The 21,004-nt window shown below is 42.1% G+C and overlaps 1 protein-coding gene across 3 annotated transcripts in view; it reads left to right on the plus strand.

The window, feature by feature from the left end:
- Positions 1–18,402, plus strand: part of OGDHL (oxoglutarate dehydrogenase L) — a 58,724-nt gene extending 40,322 nt beyond the window's left edge. For 2 of the 3 annotated variants that reach the window (XM_054207295.1, XM_054207296.1), the window contains 7 exons: positions 6,311–6,489; positions 9,733–9,804; positions 11,106–11,231; positions 11,839–11,911; positions 13,949–14,112; positions 14,746–14,900; positions 15,654–18,402. In XM_054207295.1, coding sequence (XP_054063270.1) covers positions 6,311–6,489; positions 9,733–9,804; positions 11,106–11,231; positions 11,839–11,911; positions 13,949–14,112; positions 14,746–14,900; positions 15,654–15,777 — 893 coding nt within the window. In that variant the 3' untranslated portion in view covers positions 15,778–18,402. Of the gene's footprint in view, positions 1–6,310; positions 6,490–9,732; positions 9,805–11,105; positions 11,232–11,838; positions 11,912–13,948; positions 14,113–14,745; positions 14,901–15,653 lie in introns of those variants that run through there. The other variant, XR_008467186.1, reaches the window with a different exon arrangement.
- The last annotated feature ends 2,602 nt before the right edge of the window (positions 18,403–21,004 follow it).

Below are 21,004 nucleotides of genomic sequence, written 5' to 3' on the forward strand. Positions count from 1 at the left end.
TTGTGGAAGGATGCATGTCCCTCCGTTAGTCCCTGTGCTTAGATTTTTCTGTTGAAGAAAGCACAAATCTGTCTTTGCAACTTTCCTCATTCTGACATTAAATCCCTGCACCGATAAGCCCTCTATAACCATTAGTTAACATTCGTGCCTTAAGTCATTTTGAAATCATATTGAATTAAGCTATAGCTTTAGTTAGGTTAATTGAAAAACTACAGTTCTTATGACAATCATGAAAAGTGCTGTGGGGAAAAACACAGCATAATATGCTGTGTAAGCTGCCACTTTGCTTGACAACACCTCTTTCCCTGCCAGAGCGATGAAAGAACAGTAAGGGAGCACAGCGGGAACTGGACTAATAGAAACAAGCCTTTCTGCTATGCCTGTCATCTAGGGACCCTAATGAACTTCAGCAGTTAAAACATTAGTTTTGCAACCTTAGTCAAGTGCTGTGTATTTTTCTTTCCTCTCTCCCCTCAGTTTGGAAGGTTACCAAACTGCTGTGCTGGGTCCTGGTCCCCTGTGCCCTGGTGTTCAGGAGCTGGCTGGTGGCTCTCCGCCACCCTTTGGGTGTGCAGATTCTCTGCCTGTCATTCTTTGAAAGCCACGTCTTGCAGCCTGGTTGTCTTGGCACTGGATTTCCTCACAGCCGAAGCCTGTTCTCCGTGTTTCTAGCTGTGTGAGAGTTAATTCTCTAAACTCACAAAGTTTGCACAGCATTCTGAAGAAATAAATGTTCAGTTCTTGTCTCTGCAGACATAAACAATAAAACTTTGCAGTGTCTCTGCTGAGGTTTGGGGGTTTTTTTAACCCTTTACTCTCGTCTGAGGTTGAGCCCTCATGTGGGGCCTGGGTAGGAACCTGCTCCCCTGCAGTTCATGTCCCATCTCTAGAACTGCGGAGTCTTTCTAGCTCGGGTCACCTTCCCTGACCTTGACTCATCTGGTGCCCCAAGAAATCCCTTTCAGGTTAAGCACCTCACCCTCTTCTGGATTGTTCACTGGGCATCTGTCTAGACGTCTTTCCACCAGTAATTATTTTTTTTAATTTAGCAGTTCAGATCTTGCTCTTTAAACAATTTTCTCCACATGCAGGTAAGAGTCTTAATTCTTGATGGATTCCCGAGCAATTGCTATAATTGCTGGTGGAATAGCTGTAATGTTAGGAACTCTCATTGTCATTTGCCTGCTGGAAAATGAGTGCTGGTATACCAAAGATGGGTATATCACAGACACGTGTTCCATGAAATAGTAGTCTTGGCAGAATTAATTTCAAAATATTAATCAGAAAGTATAGATTACATTTGGATGTATTTTCCCAGATATATTTACAGCTGTCAGAAAGCTTGCAAAAGGTATCTGTGTTAGGATCACACGTTTCAATGCAGCTTCACCTGGGACATTGTCACCTTGTGGAGACCATTAGCAGAAAGCGGGCAACAAGATAGGAAATGAGAAATTTCTTTTTTTCAGGTGAATTTAGGGGTGATTTTGGTATATGAAACAGAACTATGTAGGTACTCTGACCAGGTTTTAAGTATGCATAGAGCTCCGTACTCTTTGAAAAGCACTGTGTGATTATTGATAATTCTAATTGGTCAAGACTTCAGTTTGTTCTTCTCTAAAAGCTAGATTACCCCGTCCTTACAGAGAGCAGCATATGCACAAATAAGTCTTGAACATATTGCGTATTTTCTCAACCATGTCACCCAATCAGTAGAAATGGTCTCTTAATGCTTGTGTAAAATTAGAATGGGATTCAAGCCTATCTGGGGAAATCTATTTTTCAGATACCTTTGGGAACACGCATTGAAGGAATTGTGTAAATTTTTCCACTGTTTGCATTGTGTTAAAAACAGTAGAATCACACAAATAAGGAGGACAGAGATTTAAAATACGTTCTGAAAGACAAGCCGTTCAGGCAGTCAGACCAAAGGAATGGTCGGGAAAAGCCATCCTCTTCGGTAACGCCCTGTCATGGTGACTCACGGCTGAAAGGCCGTCTGGGTGACTTACCAGTCTCTTTTTGGCCTCTAACTTGCTGGTCGCCTTTTGGCCTGAACACAAGTGTCACTGGAGTCATAGACGGACTGTTCAGAGTCCAGCGGTCTCTGCAGTCCAGAAGCCTAGTGAGGCAAAGATTTCTTGCCATGGAGATGGTAAACAAAAAGCTGGGTTGGAATTACCAAGGAGCAGACTATGAAGACAAACTATAAAAACAACACGTAAAACTGTTCTCTGTGAATAAACAATTTCACTAGAAGCTCTTGTTGCTTTTTCTCTCATGCAGTTAGTTTGTCCTGCAGTTGTCCCTCTACCAACCTTCTGGGAAAGTTTGTGTAGTGACATTGCCTGTTCCTGGAGCAGAAGAAAGAAATCTTGTAGATCTAGTTTAGCTGCAGTCATCGAGTTAAGCTAAAGCAATTTCAGTTTTGTGCATAGACAGCCTATGTCACAGCTTCATGTCAAGTGTTGGAAGGATGTTTCTTGTAGTTCGTGTTACAGAGGAACTTATTTGGTACATGATTAATCTCACTGGTTTTGCTGAGGGTTTTCCTTGTGAAACTGGACAAGTTAGTTTAAACTTCATGTAACTGCATGTTCATTAGTTTTCCATTTTATAAGGTGGAAATGCTTGTTCTTTGCTTCCCCCCCCCTCCCAGTTTTACAGTAAAACTTTCAGGGAAGGAATTGCTTGTGTATGTTTGCAGCATGCAGCACACAAAGACCTCAATCTTAGGTTAAAGCTCTGAGTACCTCTCTGATAGTGAACATAAAGTAAAAGTTGGACAAAACGGAAAAAGAATAAAGAAGATTTAAATAGGTTTGACTTAATCCTGAAATCTTTCCCCATAGCTAAGTCAATTACCTTGCACTGATAACATTAAAGTAACTCATATGCTGCATTTGCTACATGTTGTTCTCTTTTATCTCATATTATATTAAATTTTTTAATGCCTGGAATGCCAGGCCATCTTAAAGGTATTTCAGGTGTTTTTCTATTATTGCTTATACAGTTTTTTTGGTTTATAGTTCTCTTTGAAGTAATTCCTGTTATTCACTGAATTCCACAAAGAGACGCTCTTCTAGAGGGACTGCAGCCTCCAGTCGCCAGGGTACAAATCACAAATGATGTGTGAGGGATACCACTAGCACTTGCTGGTGACTCTCTAGCAGTAGCCTTCTGTGTGTGACGAACGTCAAGATGCTGAGCTCGTCTCTTCCAGGAAGCCTGAGTTTTTTGAAATTCCTGAAACATTTCCAATTAGAAGATTTGTAGAGCGGGTTTGATCAGCATCAGAAACTATAGTTGCAATGACTTTAGGTTTTCTAATGACTTCACAACAGTTTACTGTAGTTTACTAAATATTGGTGGTCACAAAGCAGTATTGGATTTTATTGATATATTTAGGAGGCATGTTAGGTTCCTGACTTATGATTGTATTTGGGTGTATAGCTACCTTTGAGTCTAGGAAATATTATCCACAACATGAGGTTTTGCAGATTGATACGTTTGTCCTGTATCCTGAGAATGTCTGGAAGTTAAAAAAAGAAGGAGAAACCCAAATTAACGCATAATATCTAGATAGGTGTACTATTCTCTCAGATATAAAGGGATTTCTCTCTGCATCCCAAATGCCAGTCAGGTGCATTTCTGTCTTAAATATCACTACTGCTGTGAGCATTTGGGGGTTGGGGGAGACTGGGGCCCAGTGAGACAAGTTAAGCAGTACAGATATTTGTTACTAGAAACTGTGTTTATTTTTGCCTAAGCTGGTTTTGCTCTCAAGCCATTATTGTAGAACAGCATTTGAGTGGCTACTGTGTCACTGTAAGGAAACCAGGAAAAAATGGAAATTACAGTGACTTGTACGTAGCAAAAATAAAAAGCTAAGTTCACTGTAGATCAATGGTAGCAGGATGGGACACTCTCTGCAACTTAGGTTACATATGCAGGTCTTAAAATAAAGAAGCTGTAGGGAGACAGGAAATCTGTGTCAGTCTGTTAGCTCCCTCTGAGGTTTTTTAGTCTTGCAATTACTCAGGAAAGAGTTACAACTCATTATCGTAGCTTTTTAAATAAAATTTCACACCAGCAAAGCTAGTTGCTCTGCTGGGGTAACTTTCAATGAGAGTCTTCATGTGTTACAGTTCTGTATTTGAAAACAGAACATTACATTCTGTGAAGAACTTAACTTCAACTTAAAACATATTTATCCATCAAATATTTATTCTCTATGTGTATTGAGTCAGTTTTCCCTCAGTCAGAACACCTACATTCAGAGCAGTGATACGTAGCACTGTTTTTTACTGAAAGCTTTAACTTTTTGGGGTTTAATCATTCCAAACTATAGATGTAGAATATGAGAACAGGTATTAGCTCAGCACTCTGGGCACAGCTATTTTGAAGTGTCAAAGGGAAATATAAGCAGAGATCAAATATATGTTTTTATATTATTAGATACATGTAGGTGTTCACTATAGAATGTGGTATAGAGAAATACCTTACATTTAAATGCGGTCGTTAAACTGAGACAGGTACGTTGCACATAGTTAGGTTTTCATGTTCTGATGTGACACAAAATTCTGCATTTTTTTTTTTAAAGCTACACAGCAGAGGCCATGTAGCACATGCAAACACCCTTGTAGTTTTCTATCTTTTGCTTTTGCAGAGCTACTAGGAATCAATTACCTACATTACAGTAGCAGTTTGATTTGGTTTTCTTTTCTGTCTTTGCCAATCATCTCCCCAGGTCCTGTTATAGCCCCCTAAGAGCTGGGGCTTTATCACACTGCAGCAGGTCCCTCAGTGAGAGCAATAATTCATTTCTGCCTTTTAAGAGATACCCATGGAGCCTGTCGAGAGCTTTCGGTTATGTTTGGGCCTTGACAAGTTTTAAGAGCAGCCAACGAGCTCCCTGGCTTACTGTGTGCAGAACATCTGAGCTGCTGACAACGGGGCTGCAGCTTTACATTTGTCCTGCTGCGCTAATCTGACATGGCAGAGGAGATGGGAATGTGCGGCCGTTCTGCTCTGTGTATGGAGTTGATGAGCTCACAGTTCAAAGAGCACACATTTAGGGAAATTTCTGCACTTACCTGCTGCTGTGAACCACCTGAAAATGGGTTGAGATCTTTGACACAGTGGAGAGGGAGAAGGTTACGTCTTTCTGTTTTCACTAGCTGAAGTAGTGATGTCACAGAATCATTTAGGTTGGAAAAGACCTTTAAGATCATCAAGTCCAACCATAAGCCTAACACTGCCAAGTTCACCACTAAACCATGACCCTCAGCACCACATCTACACGTCTTTTAAATACCTCCAGGGACGGTGACTCAACCACTTTCCTGGGCAGCCAGTTCCAATGTTGACAATGCTTTTAGTGAAAAAGTTTTTCCTAATATCCAATCTAAATCTTCTCTGGCACAACTTGAGGCCGTTTCCTCTCGTTGCCTGTTACTTGGGAGAAGAGACCGACCACTCCTGGCTACAGCCTCCTTTCAGGTCATTGTAGAGAGCGATAAGGTCTCCCCTCAGCCTCCTTTTCTCCAGACTAAACACCCCCAGCTCCTTCAGCTGCTCCTCCATAGGACTTGTGCTCCAGACCCCTCACCAGCTTCCTTGCCCTTCTCTGTACATGCTCCAGCATGTCAGTGTCTTTCTTGTAGTGAGTGTCCTCCCCATGAAGAGCACTTCTGGTCTCCTCTCTGTCACTGAGGCAGAGACCTAAAGGTCCTCAACCCTGCCAAAAAAAGGATCATTTACCCAAGTACCAGATGCGTTATGTTGAAGTTCTTTTGAAGATTATCTGAAGACTATGATCCTGCCCATAGCCTGAAGATTGATGTCACCGATAATTTTGTTCAGTGCCTGTATATGGGGGGGATGAGACACTGTTGTACAGGGCTGCTGGGCTGTGTAAATAATAAAATTAGCAAGTAGCTTCTTGAACTCGTCCTGGGCTGTAAGTGTTTTTTTACAGGAAAAGATGCTACTTACCTCAGTGAGGTCTCAGGAAAGCATCACACGAAAGTCTTAGCTAAGGGAGGGATTTTCGTTCATTTTAAAACTGCTACGATATTTAAATGTTTGAAGAAAAGTTTGAAGGATTGGTGTCGGTATTGGAAAACATTTGCTAATCTTTCTGATGGAAACGGTACTACTGAAAACTGCATGGTTTACAACAGGGCTACAAAAATCCAGTTCATGCTCTCATCTTGGTTTTGTTTTAACTTTTTTTTAAATGAGAAATTAATAGAATTCTCAGCCAGTCTGTTTCTTTTCTAATTCTCTCTACTTTCTTGGTTCTCAGGTTTTGAACTTGGCTTCGCTATGGCGAGTCCCAATGCCCTGGTGTGCTGGGAGGCCCAGTTTGGTGACTTCCACAACACGGCACAGTGTATAATAGACCAGTTCATCAGCTCCGGCCAGGCCAAGTGGGTCCGTCACAACGGGATCGTCCTGCTCTTGCCACACGGCATGGAAGGAATGGTGAGGGCCATGGGCTGGTGTGTGCGGGAGGGAAATGCTGGCTACCGTGTCTCCTTCTGCAGCTGTAAAAGCCAAAGGTGTCTTTAGGATACGATGGTGATATGAAGCTGGGGGAAGGAAGGCGCTGTTTGGCATGTTGGGCTGCTTCAGTGCTACAGAAAAGAATGTGGATAGATTCATTGGTGAGAACCAAAGAAAACTGAGAAATATTTCTGAGCTCTGAGCTTTGCGTCCTTCTTCGTGGTGTGTTTCCCCCCCCCCTTTTTTTTTTTTTACCTTTTTTCTCTCTGTTTTTCTGTATCTTTCCCTACAACACTTCCTTCTTCCCCTAGAAAGACGGATTCTTAGCATACAGTAAGAAAGAAATCATGAGTATCTAGCAGTACTTGCTTGGTTTTATTTTGCATGAAGTGTTTCTGCGTAAATGCTGCGCTAAATTCACCTGCATTGAAATGATATTGAATGAACTTTAAAACTTCTTCAAAAATCATTGATATTGGGTAACTTTGATATAGTAAGAAATTTTCCTCTTTCTGAAAAGGAAAATGTTTCCACTAGCTGTTGACTCTCTTTTCTTTGGTGGCTAGTAGGAAGAACTAGAGAGTATCTTAGAGGGAAAGGGCATGGGCAAGCTCTCTATAGAATGTTATATGAAGTTTGTGTCAGCAGTAGAATTGCTCTTCAGATCTTTTAAATTATTTGTAAAGGTTATGTGAACATCATGTCAGGGTAGGTTAATTTTCTCCTTTTCAAATGCATTATCCTTCATGAATTAATGCATGTATGTTTCTAGTTTTCTATTAAGAAAAGCATAGTATGTGCCACAGTGGCAATCGCCATCTGTATAAATACTCTACACCCTTTCACTACAAACTGCATCATTTCCATTCTCACAAACAGTTTATTTCCATTCAATTATAATCCTGTCCTGATATACTGAGGTGGATTCATGTCTTATGAGCGGCTTTCCATACTCATTTGTGTGTAAAGAATAAAGGGTCTGGTGCTGTGCACAAGAGTTTTGATAAATCAATTTTTTTAAAATGAATCCTGAGGGACAGCCTGAACGTGCCCCCAGCAGGAGGTGTGGTCCTCTGCAGGGAAGCACTCAGCTGAAGGGAGATGGTTCTCTGCTACTTACAATACAATTAATCTTTCTTTTCTCCTAGCCACTTGCCAGCTAAGATTTGCCCAGATCTTCTGAAACACACTTATTTTGCTACTAGCGTCAGGTGTTTTTGGAATATTTAAGAATCCCACCAGGCTGATGAAATCCGTTATCTTCCCAGAGGAGCCTTCCATTACAGGAGTGTTATTCTCTCTATAACTACAGTGTTGGGGACAGAATGATTTGGGGAAGGATCCGTAATGGGATATGGATCCCATTCACCTCTAGGTCATGCATTCACAGGCAAGTTGGCCGTGATTGAAAGACTCTGCTGCCTAATGCCTCCTCGGGGACTCATCTGAAAGTAGCTAATGGATTCAGTACAGGTCTCACTGGATGGGTGGTCACCATAGAAATAAAGGCTGCCCCACACTCCCAGGCAGCAGTTGCCTGCAATCTGACTGGTGCTGTCAGCAGAGAAATCAAAGATGGATGTGAACATTGAAGCCCTGGATGGAGGTTGTTGCTGGGGCACTGTATGCGTGTTTGTTAGGGAAGCCTCACGTGTCTCTCCTGGAATTGTTTGCTGGTAGCATCTCTGTTTCCAGCATACCGAATTCAGTGTGCTTGTGAAGCACTCTGTTTGTACATGTATAGGTTGTACTTAGTGTAGGGTTTGATTTACGGCAAACATGTATACAGCAGAGGTATTGCAATATTGGACTCTTACTGTGCACCATAGCTTTGCGTGGCATTGCCTCTTGTTCTCAAGCCCTTGCCCATTTATGACGAGATTATTTGGCACCTCAAAAGTGGAGACAGACTTAAAAAGAGTAATTATGCAAGGCACAATTCCTGGCTGTTTGTGTTACTCCTTTGTTGCCAGTGGAGTGGGTTTTTTCCTTTGAATTCCCTTAGTCCATGAAGTAGAGTGAATCCTGTGCTTGGAAGCAGGGAGGATGATGTGTTGAATCAAGGTGGGCTACTAGCTGTCAAAATAATGAGTGATTTTTGGAGATCATACATTAAGGTTTCAACAGAGGAAGTTACGATGAGAGACTGCCATATACAGAAAGGAGGTCTTTATGAACGTTAGCTTAGGAGCCACGGAGAGATTTGAAAGGTTTAATGGTTTATGTCTTCAGGTTAAAATACTTTGCAACTGTCTCCAAAATGAAAGTCCTTCCTAACAGCAACTGTCACTTGAATGTGCAAAGGCTGCCAGCATTGGCAATAAATAAAAAAGCACACTGCATTCTCATATTTCTCACAGCTTTCTCTCATCCCTTATAAACAAGGACAAGAGGGAAGATACTAGATTCTGTTACACTCTTTATCCCTGATATTGTCTGTGACCAGTGTGCATGTTTTGCTAGTGTAAAATGGATCTAACAATGTTTGGGCATCAGAAGAAATTACCTTGGCTACTGCTAGCAAGACAGTGGATGTGAGTGTTCAGTACTTTGACAGAAGGTAAAATACCTCCTGAGGAGGCAGAAATTAATCATAGCTTAGTTTGGCAGATGATGCGTATATGTATTTTGATCCATTTTAGCTGAAGCATTCACCTAGGCTGTTTTGTCCTGTACTGAACAGTGGACAATGGTAGTAGAGAGATCCTGAGTCTGCTTTTGAGTTGCTAATACAGCGCACGTAGTCAGCAGTTACCTTTGTGTTTGGTCCTGTTCCTCATGCAAGGCTGGTTTGGCGCAAAGAAGAGTGAGTCACTGCAGTGCACTGAGGGACGTGGTGTTTCTCCTCCTGACATTCCTCCAGCCTCTTTTTGCCCAGCATTAGCAAGGTCATTCTTGTGCCCACGTGGACCTACTGCCCCTTCCCTGGTCTTCATTGTGCAGCTCTACTGAGGCTGGAAATTACGTGCAGCTGGTAAAAGCATTGTAAATCCACGTAAAATCTAATCTTCTCCTATGAAAACAGTTTACAGAAGACAAAGAATTCCAGTCCTGTGGTGTGTCCTCTCCTCTCTGACGGCTGCTGCCATTGATGCTTTGGCTGGGGGGGCAGGTGTGCAGAGCTGCAGGGTGGCAGGAGGTGCTTATGCAGTGGGTGACCTCGACTGATGTCTAACTGCTGATTTGGCTTCTTAATGTTGTTTTAAATGATACCTTTACCAGGGTCCAGAGCATTCATCAGCCAGGCCTGAGAGGTTTCTGCAGATGAGCAATGATGATTCTGATGCTTATCCAGTAAGTAGATTTGTCAAAGTCCGTGTCCTCTTTTTTGCTCTTCACACCTCAGAGCTATTTTTTTTTGTAAGAAGCATCCTTTTAGCCAGGTTTAGTGGGTTAAGATTTATCTTCAAGAATTGGTGTAACGTTAACTTGATCCCAGAAAAAGTAATGGAAGTACACAGTATGTGCTGCTTCATTTCAATGCTGAGGTCATATACAATTAATCTCTGGCAGCATTATCTTTTTATGGCTGTTCCTCAGGGACAGTGATTCTGCTTGTTTATATTGCTGTGCGTACGGCAAAGAGGTGTCTCTAGCTAATTTCTAAAGGAGGCCAAGTGAGACTGCTCCTGGGTTTTTGCAATGGAGCTAAATTGTAGTGCTGGGAACATGAAAATGAGCAACTTCTACATTTGATTCAGCTAAGACCTTCATATGTTGGTCATTCATTTCTACAGGTAAAGTACGTAGCTTTACAGGATACTGGGCATCCACTTCCCCACTGTGGATTTCCTAAGAAACACTGCTATATGTTAATTGAAAAGCCCACCAATTTAAAAAAAAAAAAAGGGGCAAAATAAAATGGATGTTTGAGTTTTAGCCGAGTTTGTTACCCTTGGGGCAATGATAGTTCCAAAGCCATGTCTCTCCTCATATAAAAGTGATTTTCGTCAGTGCACTGTCAGAATAAAGACCTGTTTGATTGATTAGTTTAAGCATTGCCAATTCTGCATAATAAGCAAGTTACACATTTTATCATAGAAAGTAGGTACCGATCTGTAATGAGATTATTGTACCTATACCGATATATATGCTTACCTAATATATATACACACAGATATGGATTAAAAAAACCCTATATTAATAAAATACATAAATATAACACATATGAAATTTATGTATTAAGATAGTATAAGAGGACAGCACACCTACTGAAAAGTGGGAGAGAGTGAGTTACTATACACTCAAAAAATGAATTATAGTTTTAGGATTCTTTCAAAAGGGTTCTATTTTGTGTCTTCCACCTACTGAAGTCCTAGTCCTCCTCACCGTTCCTTCCTGGACTTCCCAGCTTGCTGAAATTAATGGAAGCTTTTTGCCTTCATTTGCATACATTTTTAGGAAGAAGTAGAAACAGAAGAGAATGATTTGTAGGGAGGCTTCCCTAGCTAATAATATAATCTCAGCAGAGATCTGCTAATTAAGTTTTTTGAGGAAGGGAGTTGCTGAGAGTCAGAAATAGAAGGATGGCTTTCAAGCCTTTTTTTTTCTGATCTTTTAGACTTTTTTTCTAATGCCTTTAATGTCTCTCTCAGGAGTTCAGTGAGCAGTTTGAAGTTTCCCAGCTGTATGAATGCAACTGGATTGTGGTGAATTGTTCAACTCCAGCCAATTACTTTCACGTCCTCAGAAGACAGATCTTGCTGCCATTCAGAAAACCGGTAAAGTTACTGTAATGGACTTAATTATTCTAGGTATATTAACCCTCACATAAAGAGGTGTCTTTGTTTTCATGTGACATACTGTTGAAAAGAACAAGAATCGTTGGTGAAGGCCCCTAATTGAACACAGGTTCAATTTGATGGAATGAAACTCAGCTCTGACTTACTACAGTTCTAAAACTTGATTTTTTCAGCTTTACTTCCTTCTGGCTGTGCAGGCCTTCAGATGAGCTTGTTGAGATACTGTGTAGCTAACAGGTTGCGTAACTATAATCTGCATCTCTGATTGCTGCTAGAACTTCAAAAACCTAAGATACAGCTGGTGGATATTTTACTGGTTCATAGCCTGTGATTTTTTTCTCAGAGAAGCACAAGCAATGGTTTTTGAGAACCTTTAAAAGGAGTGGACTACCCAAATCTTCTGAATAATTTTGAAACTTCCTAGGCTTTCAGAACAGGAAAAAATAATTTACTGTGTTTTCTATTCACACTAATTTGATCTATAGCCTATCGGTTTGTGGTTTTTGTATGAACTGTGTTACAAATGGTGCGTGTAATAATGTAGATAAAGCAGCTCCTGAGTGTTGGAAAAATTTCTGTCTTACAGCTGATCGTTTTGACACCTAAGTCACTGCTGAGGCATCCAGAAGCTAAATCCAGTTTTGATGAAATGGTGTCTGGTAGGTCACCTTAAAGTATTATGGACAAATAATTAGCTATACCAAGTCGCGTGTCAGACTGTGAAGAAGAGAATCTGCTCTGGAGAGTTTGCCTTTTCCTTTGGCGTAATTTCTGTGGAGCTGTTGTAGTGAGATCTAGCATGGACTTTCGCTGAAAAATCTGCTTTCAAGGATGGATTCTTATTTTTAACAGGCTTATCTTGTTACCAGCCATTAGTCTTAAAGGCAGTGGAAAGTGCATTCCCCTCCTCTCCGCAGGGTTGTTCCCCTGCATCGGCTGTTAGGTCCCTCCACTCTTTTTTTGATTCATATAAAAATTGAATTGTTCATTGTACTGCCCCCGCCCCCAGATGTGAGGGATGGGTTGTGATCACAGTGTGCCCATCTGGAAGAATAAGGGGCCCGTTTCTTCTTACAGTACTCAGTTCTGGGGCTGCCTTGTCACACCAGTGATCTAAAGCAAGACCAGTGAGCTCAGAGCTGTAGGTGACCACCCTAGCTGCTGCCGGCATGCCGTCAGCACCAAGAGATATGTAGTGACTGCAGAGGTAATCCCAAAAACTGGAGTGCTCTGTCTTGCCCCGCACTGGTTAGAATGTGTTAGAGCGGCATGAGGCAATGCAGTGAAAGGTAGCGAGTGGGTGATGAAAGGTGCGGTGGTCTGGCTCCAGTCCTAGCAGGCATCTTGACTGCTGTTGGAAAAGAGCAACTGCTCAGGTTTTTTTTTAAAGCAGGTTACAGTGTATAAACATACTTAAATATTGCATTATCTCCTTTTTGTAGGTGAGCGAAGTTTGCTTCTCAAGCAAAGACATTTGCTGGTTTTGATTACTGTTCAAAAGCTTTGTAGAATGAGTCAGGTTAGAAATTCTGTAGGGACTGTGATTTGTCATTTTGTTGTGGGAGTTCCCTCTACTTCAGGCTAACCCTCAATAGTGGCCAAACTCCTAATTAAGATTGAATTCTGACATATTTTCATGTTCCTGCTGAAGAAGAAGCAAGCAGTAAAGTATTGCTGACTCTCAGCTAACTCTTTTTGCTCTGATTTTTAATGGAAAGCTGAGAAGGAGAGAAATAGTGATTCCAGCTGACCCAATGAAGCACAGATTCAGTCTTTTTTAATTATGAATTCTGCTGTTCAGTGGGACAGGATAATTCTGACATAAATCAGTTCCTCTTTCATATGTTTGTGCTGCCACTTTTCTCCACTCTGCAAGATAAATGGTTCAAACAGGAGCTTATTCTCCTGGTAAGTGGGTGTGCGGATTCAAACTGGGAGGTCATGCCACTGTCTGCTGCCTTGCAGTTGGTTAATGTGGGAATAGTTCTAATCAATCACATCAGAGAGCAAAGAAAAGGATCTTTTAGACCATCAAGTCCCTCTTCCAGTTTCATGTATCCCAAGCAAATTGTTCTCCTGGGAGATGATATCACAGGGGAAAAGAGATCTAGCAGTGAGGATATGCATCTGAAATTGTATCTTTTCACTTGTAAATATGGCTCAGTGCTATGCTAATTCTTCCTTTAGCTAATGCCGTAATATGTGTGTTTGTGTAAATATTTCTGCAGTTGCCAGACATAGTAGCATTATGAATATGTACTATGCTTTTATATAAAAATGTTCTAAAATGTTCTAAACTTATATTAATGTTATGTGGTTGAGATTATCGTGGAAAGAAGAAACAATATTTCAGGTAATTCTCTGAAAAAACACCTGTAAGCAAAGGTGAGCTATCCAATCAATTTAAAATTAAAGGTATAATGCACAACACAAAGCTAAAAAAGAATCCACTGTTAATATGTTTCTGTCTATTAAGTGTGAAAGAGTGGATTATTGACAATCTTTTAGCTTCTTGAAACTAAACTGCTGAAAATCACTTTAGCAGAATTACTGGTCTGAAAAGTAGGACTAGAGAAGCAGCAGAAGCCCGTGACCGTTGCAACCTGCTGCTTGCTCGGTAAAGGAATGATTCTCGGGCTGCTTTATTACAGTGTCAGTTCCACTGAGAGCACTTCTCTGATTTGTGCTGTAACCAGGTACCACTTTCCAACGTGTGATTCCTGAGACTGGGCTGGCAGCTCAGGCACCACATGAGGTCAAGCGAGTGATTTTCTGCACAGGAAAAGTGTACTATGATCTTGTTAAAGAGAGAAAGAATCAAGACCTGGAGAAACAAGTAGCTATAACCAGACTTGAACAGGTGAGCTCCATGATCCTCAAAAGACATGGTCCTTGGGGAGACCTTCAGCAAGGGTTTCCTATGCTTCTACATGGGTATCTCTTGCCAGAAAGGATGGTGATCATATTTTTATAGCACATTGCATCTTACAAGACGATATCTAATCCTTCATGGCCTCGTGGAGAAGGAACACATCAATAGTGTACTGGACAATGAGATCCAGAAAACCTGATGACTTTTCCAGAACAAGGTAACAAAGTGAAGGTTACAGTATGATGGCACCTTAAATTTGTACGTCCGATCTGCTGAGTTTAAATGTTGTGAATAGTACCCTTTGCAGCTATATTGTCATTCACTAATTAAAGACTTGCATTGTCACAGCTACTTCAGTAGAAAAACTGTAGGAAAGCAGATCTAGCCTATGACCTGCTTCTGTTCATACTCGTGCAACTATAAAATATGTGTGTATTCACTTCTGACAGCATGAAATAAATCAAAGAAATTTAATTCACTTTAAAGAACATACAGCAATTATATTAGGTAGTAAATGGTTAATTACAATGCTTGGTTGTAATACCCAATAGGTAAAAGGCTTTCCTACCATGGGCTAGCACCATGTAAGAGAAGGCTTCACCAGTTACCCTCCCCTTCCAGATCTCGCCATTCCCCTTTGACCTGCTGAAAGAAGAACTTGAGAAGTATCCAGGTGCTGATCTAGTTTGGTGTCAGGAGGAACACAAAAACAGCGGATATTACGATTATGTCAAACCTCGTTTCCGCACTATTGTGAACCACACTCGACCGATATGGTATGAGACTTTAAACAATTGCTCTGTCTCCTGGGCTGATTTGTTTGCTTTTAATTTTGCTTGGTGGCTGGTTTGGTTTTTTTTTTCCCTTTTAAATTTGTTTTTGATTTGAGGACAGGGAAGTCATGTTCTTCACAAATCAAAACCTCTGAGTTTGGGTTCTTGAGTGAAGGAGGGAAAAGTCTAGATGACCATTTCTCAAATACATCATGCATCTCTTGCTCTCCTGGTAGTTCTAGAAGAAAACCAATAACAACTAGCTCTTTGTTTATTTCTATTTAGCACAGCACTTAGCTCTTCTGGATTTTTCTCACTTGTTGTCTTAAGATTCTGTAATTTTTAAGAATTTCACTCCAAATATTAGGTTTCTGGAGGAAACGGTTGTAAGAGCTCAGTCCAGGAAGCTTTGCCTTTATTTTAGATGATTGACTGTTGGATCTGCCCATGCAGCTGTCAGAGGAATGAGAGTCTTCATCGCCAAAAGCAAGTTATCTAATTATGAGACAGTGTAGCTGCCTGCCCTGGGAGGGATGAGGGAGAAAACACAAAAGGGGAAAAAAGGGGGAGGCTGACTGGAAGGTATAACTGATGGTGCAACTTAGATTGATTTTTATTTAAGAAAGATTGATGATTAAACGTCCAAATCTGCCAAGCTGACTTGAATGCATTTAGCAGCATGTTCTCATGCTTCTTAGTGTCAAAATAGTCTCTCTTCTCACCTCGTTTATCTGCCCAATTCTTTTTGTCACAAAGGTATGTTGGCCGAGAGCCTGCTGCTGCAGCTGCCACTGGCAACAAGAACACACATCTGGTATCGCTCAGGAGGTTCTTGGATACAGCTTTCAACCTGGAGGCCTTTGAGGGAAAGACATTCTAACTGCAGAGCACCAACCCATCTCTGACGAGTAGTCTCTCAAATCACTGCATCTGAAAGAGGAAATAAAAGTGGGAAAAATACTGGAAATTATGTATTTTTTGCTTCACCAGATAAAACAATCCATCAGCTGACTTAATTAATCTGCATCTTGCTCTGCAGTTTGTAAAGAAGAAAAAAATAATTCCAACTTTCTTCCACCATGTTTTGTCACTTGTCTATTTAGATTGGGACCTCTTCGGCACAAGGAGAGTCTTCTACCCAAGGATGCGGTGTCTAACTCCGTAAGCCTCCAGTCTCAGTCTGTGGGCACTGTCTAATTACTGTAAGTAAGTAGAGCAGGCATGGACAGCATGATAGTTACGCACATCCCTGAAGAAGAAGAGAGCACCTTTGGGAGCCACGAAGGAAACAAGATGCATTGTTACAAGGAAAATGGTTGACAGTTACTTCTAGATACGTTGGAGAGGAGTAATGAAACTGAAAAGCAAATAGTTGATAGATGACTTTGGTTAAGAAACGTCCTGGCTGTGGCTGTTGGAAGGAGATGGTGAGGGAGTCTGGTGATGTGAGGAGGAGGCTGGAAATAGGCAGATTACAAAGTTGCTAAACTATGGGTGGTAGCAAAAGTGGTGTGGACTTCTCAGGTATAAGGTGGAGGAGGGTGATGAAGGCAGAAATAAAAGGGACCAATAAAAGGTTTGTTGGGGGTTGTTGAGGAGGGAAGAAGTCTACACAAGACCACAGCTGACAGAGCAGTGGGCGATCAGCAGGAGAATTCGGCATCAAATGACTTCAGAAGAGGTGACAGCACCAATTGTTCCCACTCCCTGGGGTGCCTGCTTTGATGCTCTGTGGTATTAGCGAACTGTGTGGTCCTGTGAACGTCTTCATTTTGGATGAACGCTCTTCCCCTCACCAAACTACTAGGATCTGCTTTTCTTTGACCTGGTGGCACCCCTAAAAAAGATTGTGTTTGGATGAGAAATCTGTGTTTGTGCAGCAAGTAGTGGGTTCTCTGCTTTGTCCAGTGCTAATCCCTGCCTTACCTCTCCTTGCTGATATTAATTCAACTCTGAAGTGGCAATTCCTGATTTAGTCACCCTTTTTTTGTGTTAAGAGGAAGGTAGGCAAGCAACAGTTGCTGACTGACCAAAGGCACATACTGTGGTTTTGTACAAGAAGTAATTGATTTTTTTTTTTCCCTTGTGTTTACTTGTCAATTAGGATATCAATTGCCGTGTACGTTTGGTATGGACATAAAATCGAACCGCCTCCAAGAGCTGGCTCTGTGTGAGGCAGCTGGTGTACAGCAGGTGCTGGAGGGGAGGGAACAGCCGGGGATGTTTCTTTTCTCAGGAGATAGAGCTTGGCTTCTTGGGGGGCACCACGCAGCAGGGTGGCCTCGGAGTGACGCTGCTTGTGCTTCCTCCGCAGTGCTAGAGGGCAGGTGGGCACAGCTCTCCTCTCCCCTCTTGGTGTAAGAACTTGTGTTGTCAGAAGTCGTTCCCTCTGCCCCAGGAGAGCTTGAGTGTGGGTGGACCTTGTGGCTGCAGGTTTCTGCCACACTAGACTATGTAGTGGCTGGAGACTTCTTCCCTTCTTTCTGCTGGCTGGCGGAGGAAACCGCTCAATTAACGGAGTAAGCCGTGCAGTAGGAGGCAGAGGCATGGCTGTGCCTGCATGGCAGCAGGAGGCAGTACCTGCAGTGCCTGGAGGGGTGCACTAGATCCTCCCACCAGCCACCTTGATACATCATAACAAGTGACTGGAAAACACACAGATGAGGCTTCACCCCCCATCTCCAGATCCCTGTTCTGCGTGTGCTCCTGGGACATAGTTGTGCGCTTGGCAGCAAGTTTTACCCTGCTGCTGCTGTATCGGCTGAGACATAATAAGGCTTGACAGTTTATGCCTGGTTCAGAGAGTCAGGTGATGCTGGAAAGGTTCTTGTCTTGTCCGAACAAAAAGCTGTATTAAAAACTTTTAGCTACAACCAGGTACTACTTGTCCAAGCAGGTTACCAAAAAGGGAGGTGTGCCTTATGCTGTCCCTTTATTTGGCCTGGAGACTACACCATGGTGAAAAAAATAATTCTTCTGTCAGAGCATAAAATTGATGTGATACTTACCATGGGATCCAGAACCAAACTTGGTCTAATGATTGTGAAACTCAGTAGCATCCTTTTAAATCAGGCTGGTTGCCTTGGGCTTTTTCTCTCATTGAAACAGTGAAGCCGATTCAGTCTTTTGAAACTAATGAACTTGGAAAGTACTGCAGTCGACAGCAGCAAAGATTGTCTCCCGTCCATTTCTATAGCTCTAAACATTAAGCTGATAGGCAGCAACCATCACCCAAAGTATTTTAATGCTTTTATGAATGCTTGTTTCTGTGGCAAGAATTGAGTGCAGCTAAATATTGCTGGCAGTGTTTATTGTATGTTCAGTTTGCATAAGGCAGGTCAGTGCTGCATGAAATATGATAAATGCATTTATGCCACAGTATATGCAGAGGCAGAAAACAAAATTAACATAGAAATGTAAGTGGTAAACGACAGGTTTCCATTTTCATTGTGTATCATAGATTGTGGCACAATAATTGCATAAAAATTCCATCAAAGAATGTAAAAAAACCCAATAAAATAAAAATATGTAAGAACAAAATTCTCTGTTATGGCTGTTCTTTTTGACAGTTTCTCCTTTGAGTGCTGGTATCAGCATCCCATTGGTAAGAGTGCTAGGGCAGCTCATTTTTCTGCTTTCTGTTTGTTTCCTCAGTTGGGGCTTATTTAAATATAGTAGCAGTGAGAGAGACAGCCTTTGGACTAGAAAAAGAGAATTATTCAAAACCATTGGGTTAAAAGTAGTAATAGCATTGAGGTTATATTAGAATATTTTGTTTGTTTGTTTTTATTCTAATTTTTTAAAGTAATAAATGAACACACTTCCATTTCAAGCAGAATTTTTAAAATACTGGAACTAAACTGGAATTAGCTTCCCTAATTTCTAAACACTGGAATTCATTTCTTCAAACATGCTGGCTCAACATATGTTTCTGTTGAATTACTTTTCCTGTCGCCTGCACTTTCAGATAGTAAATGTTCAAAAGCTACTAAAGCATTACAAATTGCTAAATGCATAGATTATACTTATTTGCAGAATTCTGCTGCTTTTCTTCAATGAGGCCCCTTGAATAAAAAATAGTTCTTAAATAGATGCACATTAGAGAGGTGCATTATCAGCAATGAATGCAAGTTTCTGTGACTGCATCTTTAAACCAGGTTAAGAATATTTCTCTGTTCTCACAGAAAACAAATATTTAGTTAGGACTAGCTGACAAATTCAATACTTTTTTCATACTAAATAGCAATCGATTAATCTTTGTAGAGTGTTTGAAAAGGACTGAAGTATTATATGAGCCTCTTCTGCAGGTATTCTGCACTAAATAACCCCACTAATAACCCCATGCACGGTACAGGTTAGGGGCTGACCTGCTGGAGAGCAGCTCTGTAGAGAGAGACCTAGGAGTCCTGGTGGACATGAGGATGACCATGAGCCAGCAACGTGCCCTCATGGCCAAGAAGGCCAATGGGATCCTGGGGTGCATCAAGAAGAGTGTGGCCAGCAGGCTGAGGGCAGTCATGCTCCCTGTCTGTTATGCCCTGGTGAGGCCGCACCTGGAGTACTCTGTCCAGTTCTGGGCTCCCTGGTTCAAGAAGGACAAGGAACTACTGGAGAGAGTCCAGCAGAGAGCTACAAAGATGATCAAGGGACTGGAGCATCTCTATTAAGAGGAAAGGTGAGAGACCTGGGTCTGTTTAGTCTGGAGAAGAGAAGACTGATCTTATCAATGCTTATAGATAAATAAAGGGCAGGTGTCAAGAGGATGGGGCCAGGCTCTTCTCAGTGGTGCTCGGTGACAGGACAAGGGGCAACGGGCACAAGCTGGAACACAGGAAATTCCATCTCAACATGAGGAAAAACTTGTTTACTTTGAGGGTGGCAGAGCACTGGAACAGGCTGCCCGGAGAGGTGGTGGAGTCTCCTTCTCTGGAGACATTCAAAACCCGCCTGGACACGTTCCTGTCCAGCCTGCTCCAGGTGAACCTGCTCTGGCAGTGGGGTTGGATGAGGTGATCTCTAAAGGTCCCTTCCAGCCCCTACAATTCTGTGATTCTGTGAAATTCAAGTCACAGACTATTGTTGCTCAGTCTAGCCTTTTCAAAGTCAGATGACTTTGAACATTGTTAAAAGCATGAGAGAGAGGCGCAATCAAAAATCATATGAAGCCAGAAAATCCCTAAAAGCAGATGAAACATCTTGGTAAAGTTAACAAGTCTGGTCAAAGGTGGAGGGGAAAAAAGTCTGCTGTTGTCTTGTTTGTTGGTTTGGTGAATTCAGCGTGTTTTAATTTTACAGGCAACTGCTCAGGTTGGTGCTGGGCCATGGGGGTCTGCCAGGGCACCTGCCAGGCTAATGAGTTACCCAGCACAGGTGATTACTTAATTATGGCTGATGGGACTGGCCTCTGTGGGTGTGGGCAACCAAATGCTGCCTGTGGTTGACTGATTAAAGCCCAGGGTTTGGTTGCAGCTGGCCCACCTCTATCTCCTTTGCATCACCTCCTAAATACTTCAAATATTTCACCTGTTTTCCCCAGAATGGAGGGTTGTGGGTGGGCCCTTGCAGTGGGTCCTTGTGTGGGCCTCTGGGGCATTGCCGGCCATTCCTGGTGTAGGAAGGACAAGAGTTACGGAGTTAAGCTATGGCAAAGGAGGCTGAGGACGGCTGCTGGGGAAGGCCTAGGAAGCAGTGGGGGCCACTGGCTGCCGACTGCTGGTGCTTTTTGCGAGCAGGTAAGAGATGTGGCTCTGGAACTGGGTAGGGGCATCTCATCCTGTCCTCAGGGTGAAGGGAGCACCGTCCTTCGAATTATTATCAGAGCTGCTGAAGACTTCAAGGCCTAGAGAAAAACTCCCAGTGTGGCCGGGGATTTCTGGTGCAAGCCACTGGCAAAAGCTGCTCAGGGTGTATAATTACTGCTGCTCAAAGTGAGGTTTGTTTGGAAAAGATGAGGAAACCTTTGAGTGAAAGATGGTAGAGAAATGCATGTTTTGTTTAAAAACAACAGCAAAAAAAACCGCAACAAAACAAACCCTTTAAAAATTCCTTGTCCTTCCCTGGGTGAAGAATGACCTGCCTTTTCCCTGGCTGCAGCCATCAAGGTCTGC

Source organism: Rissa tridactyla, chromosome 6 (genome assembly GCF_028500815.1).
Source record: "Rissa tridactyla isolate bRisTri1 chromosome 6, bRisTri1.patW.cur.20221130, whole genome shotgun sequence".
Classification (NCBI taxonomy): Eukaryota; Metazoa; Chordata; class Aves; order Charadriiformes; family Laridae; genus Rissa; species Rissa tridactyla.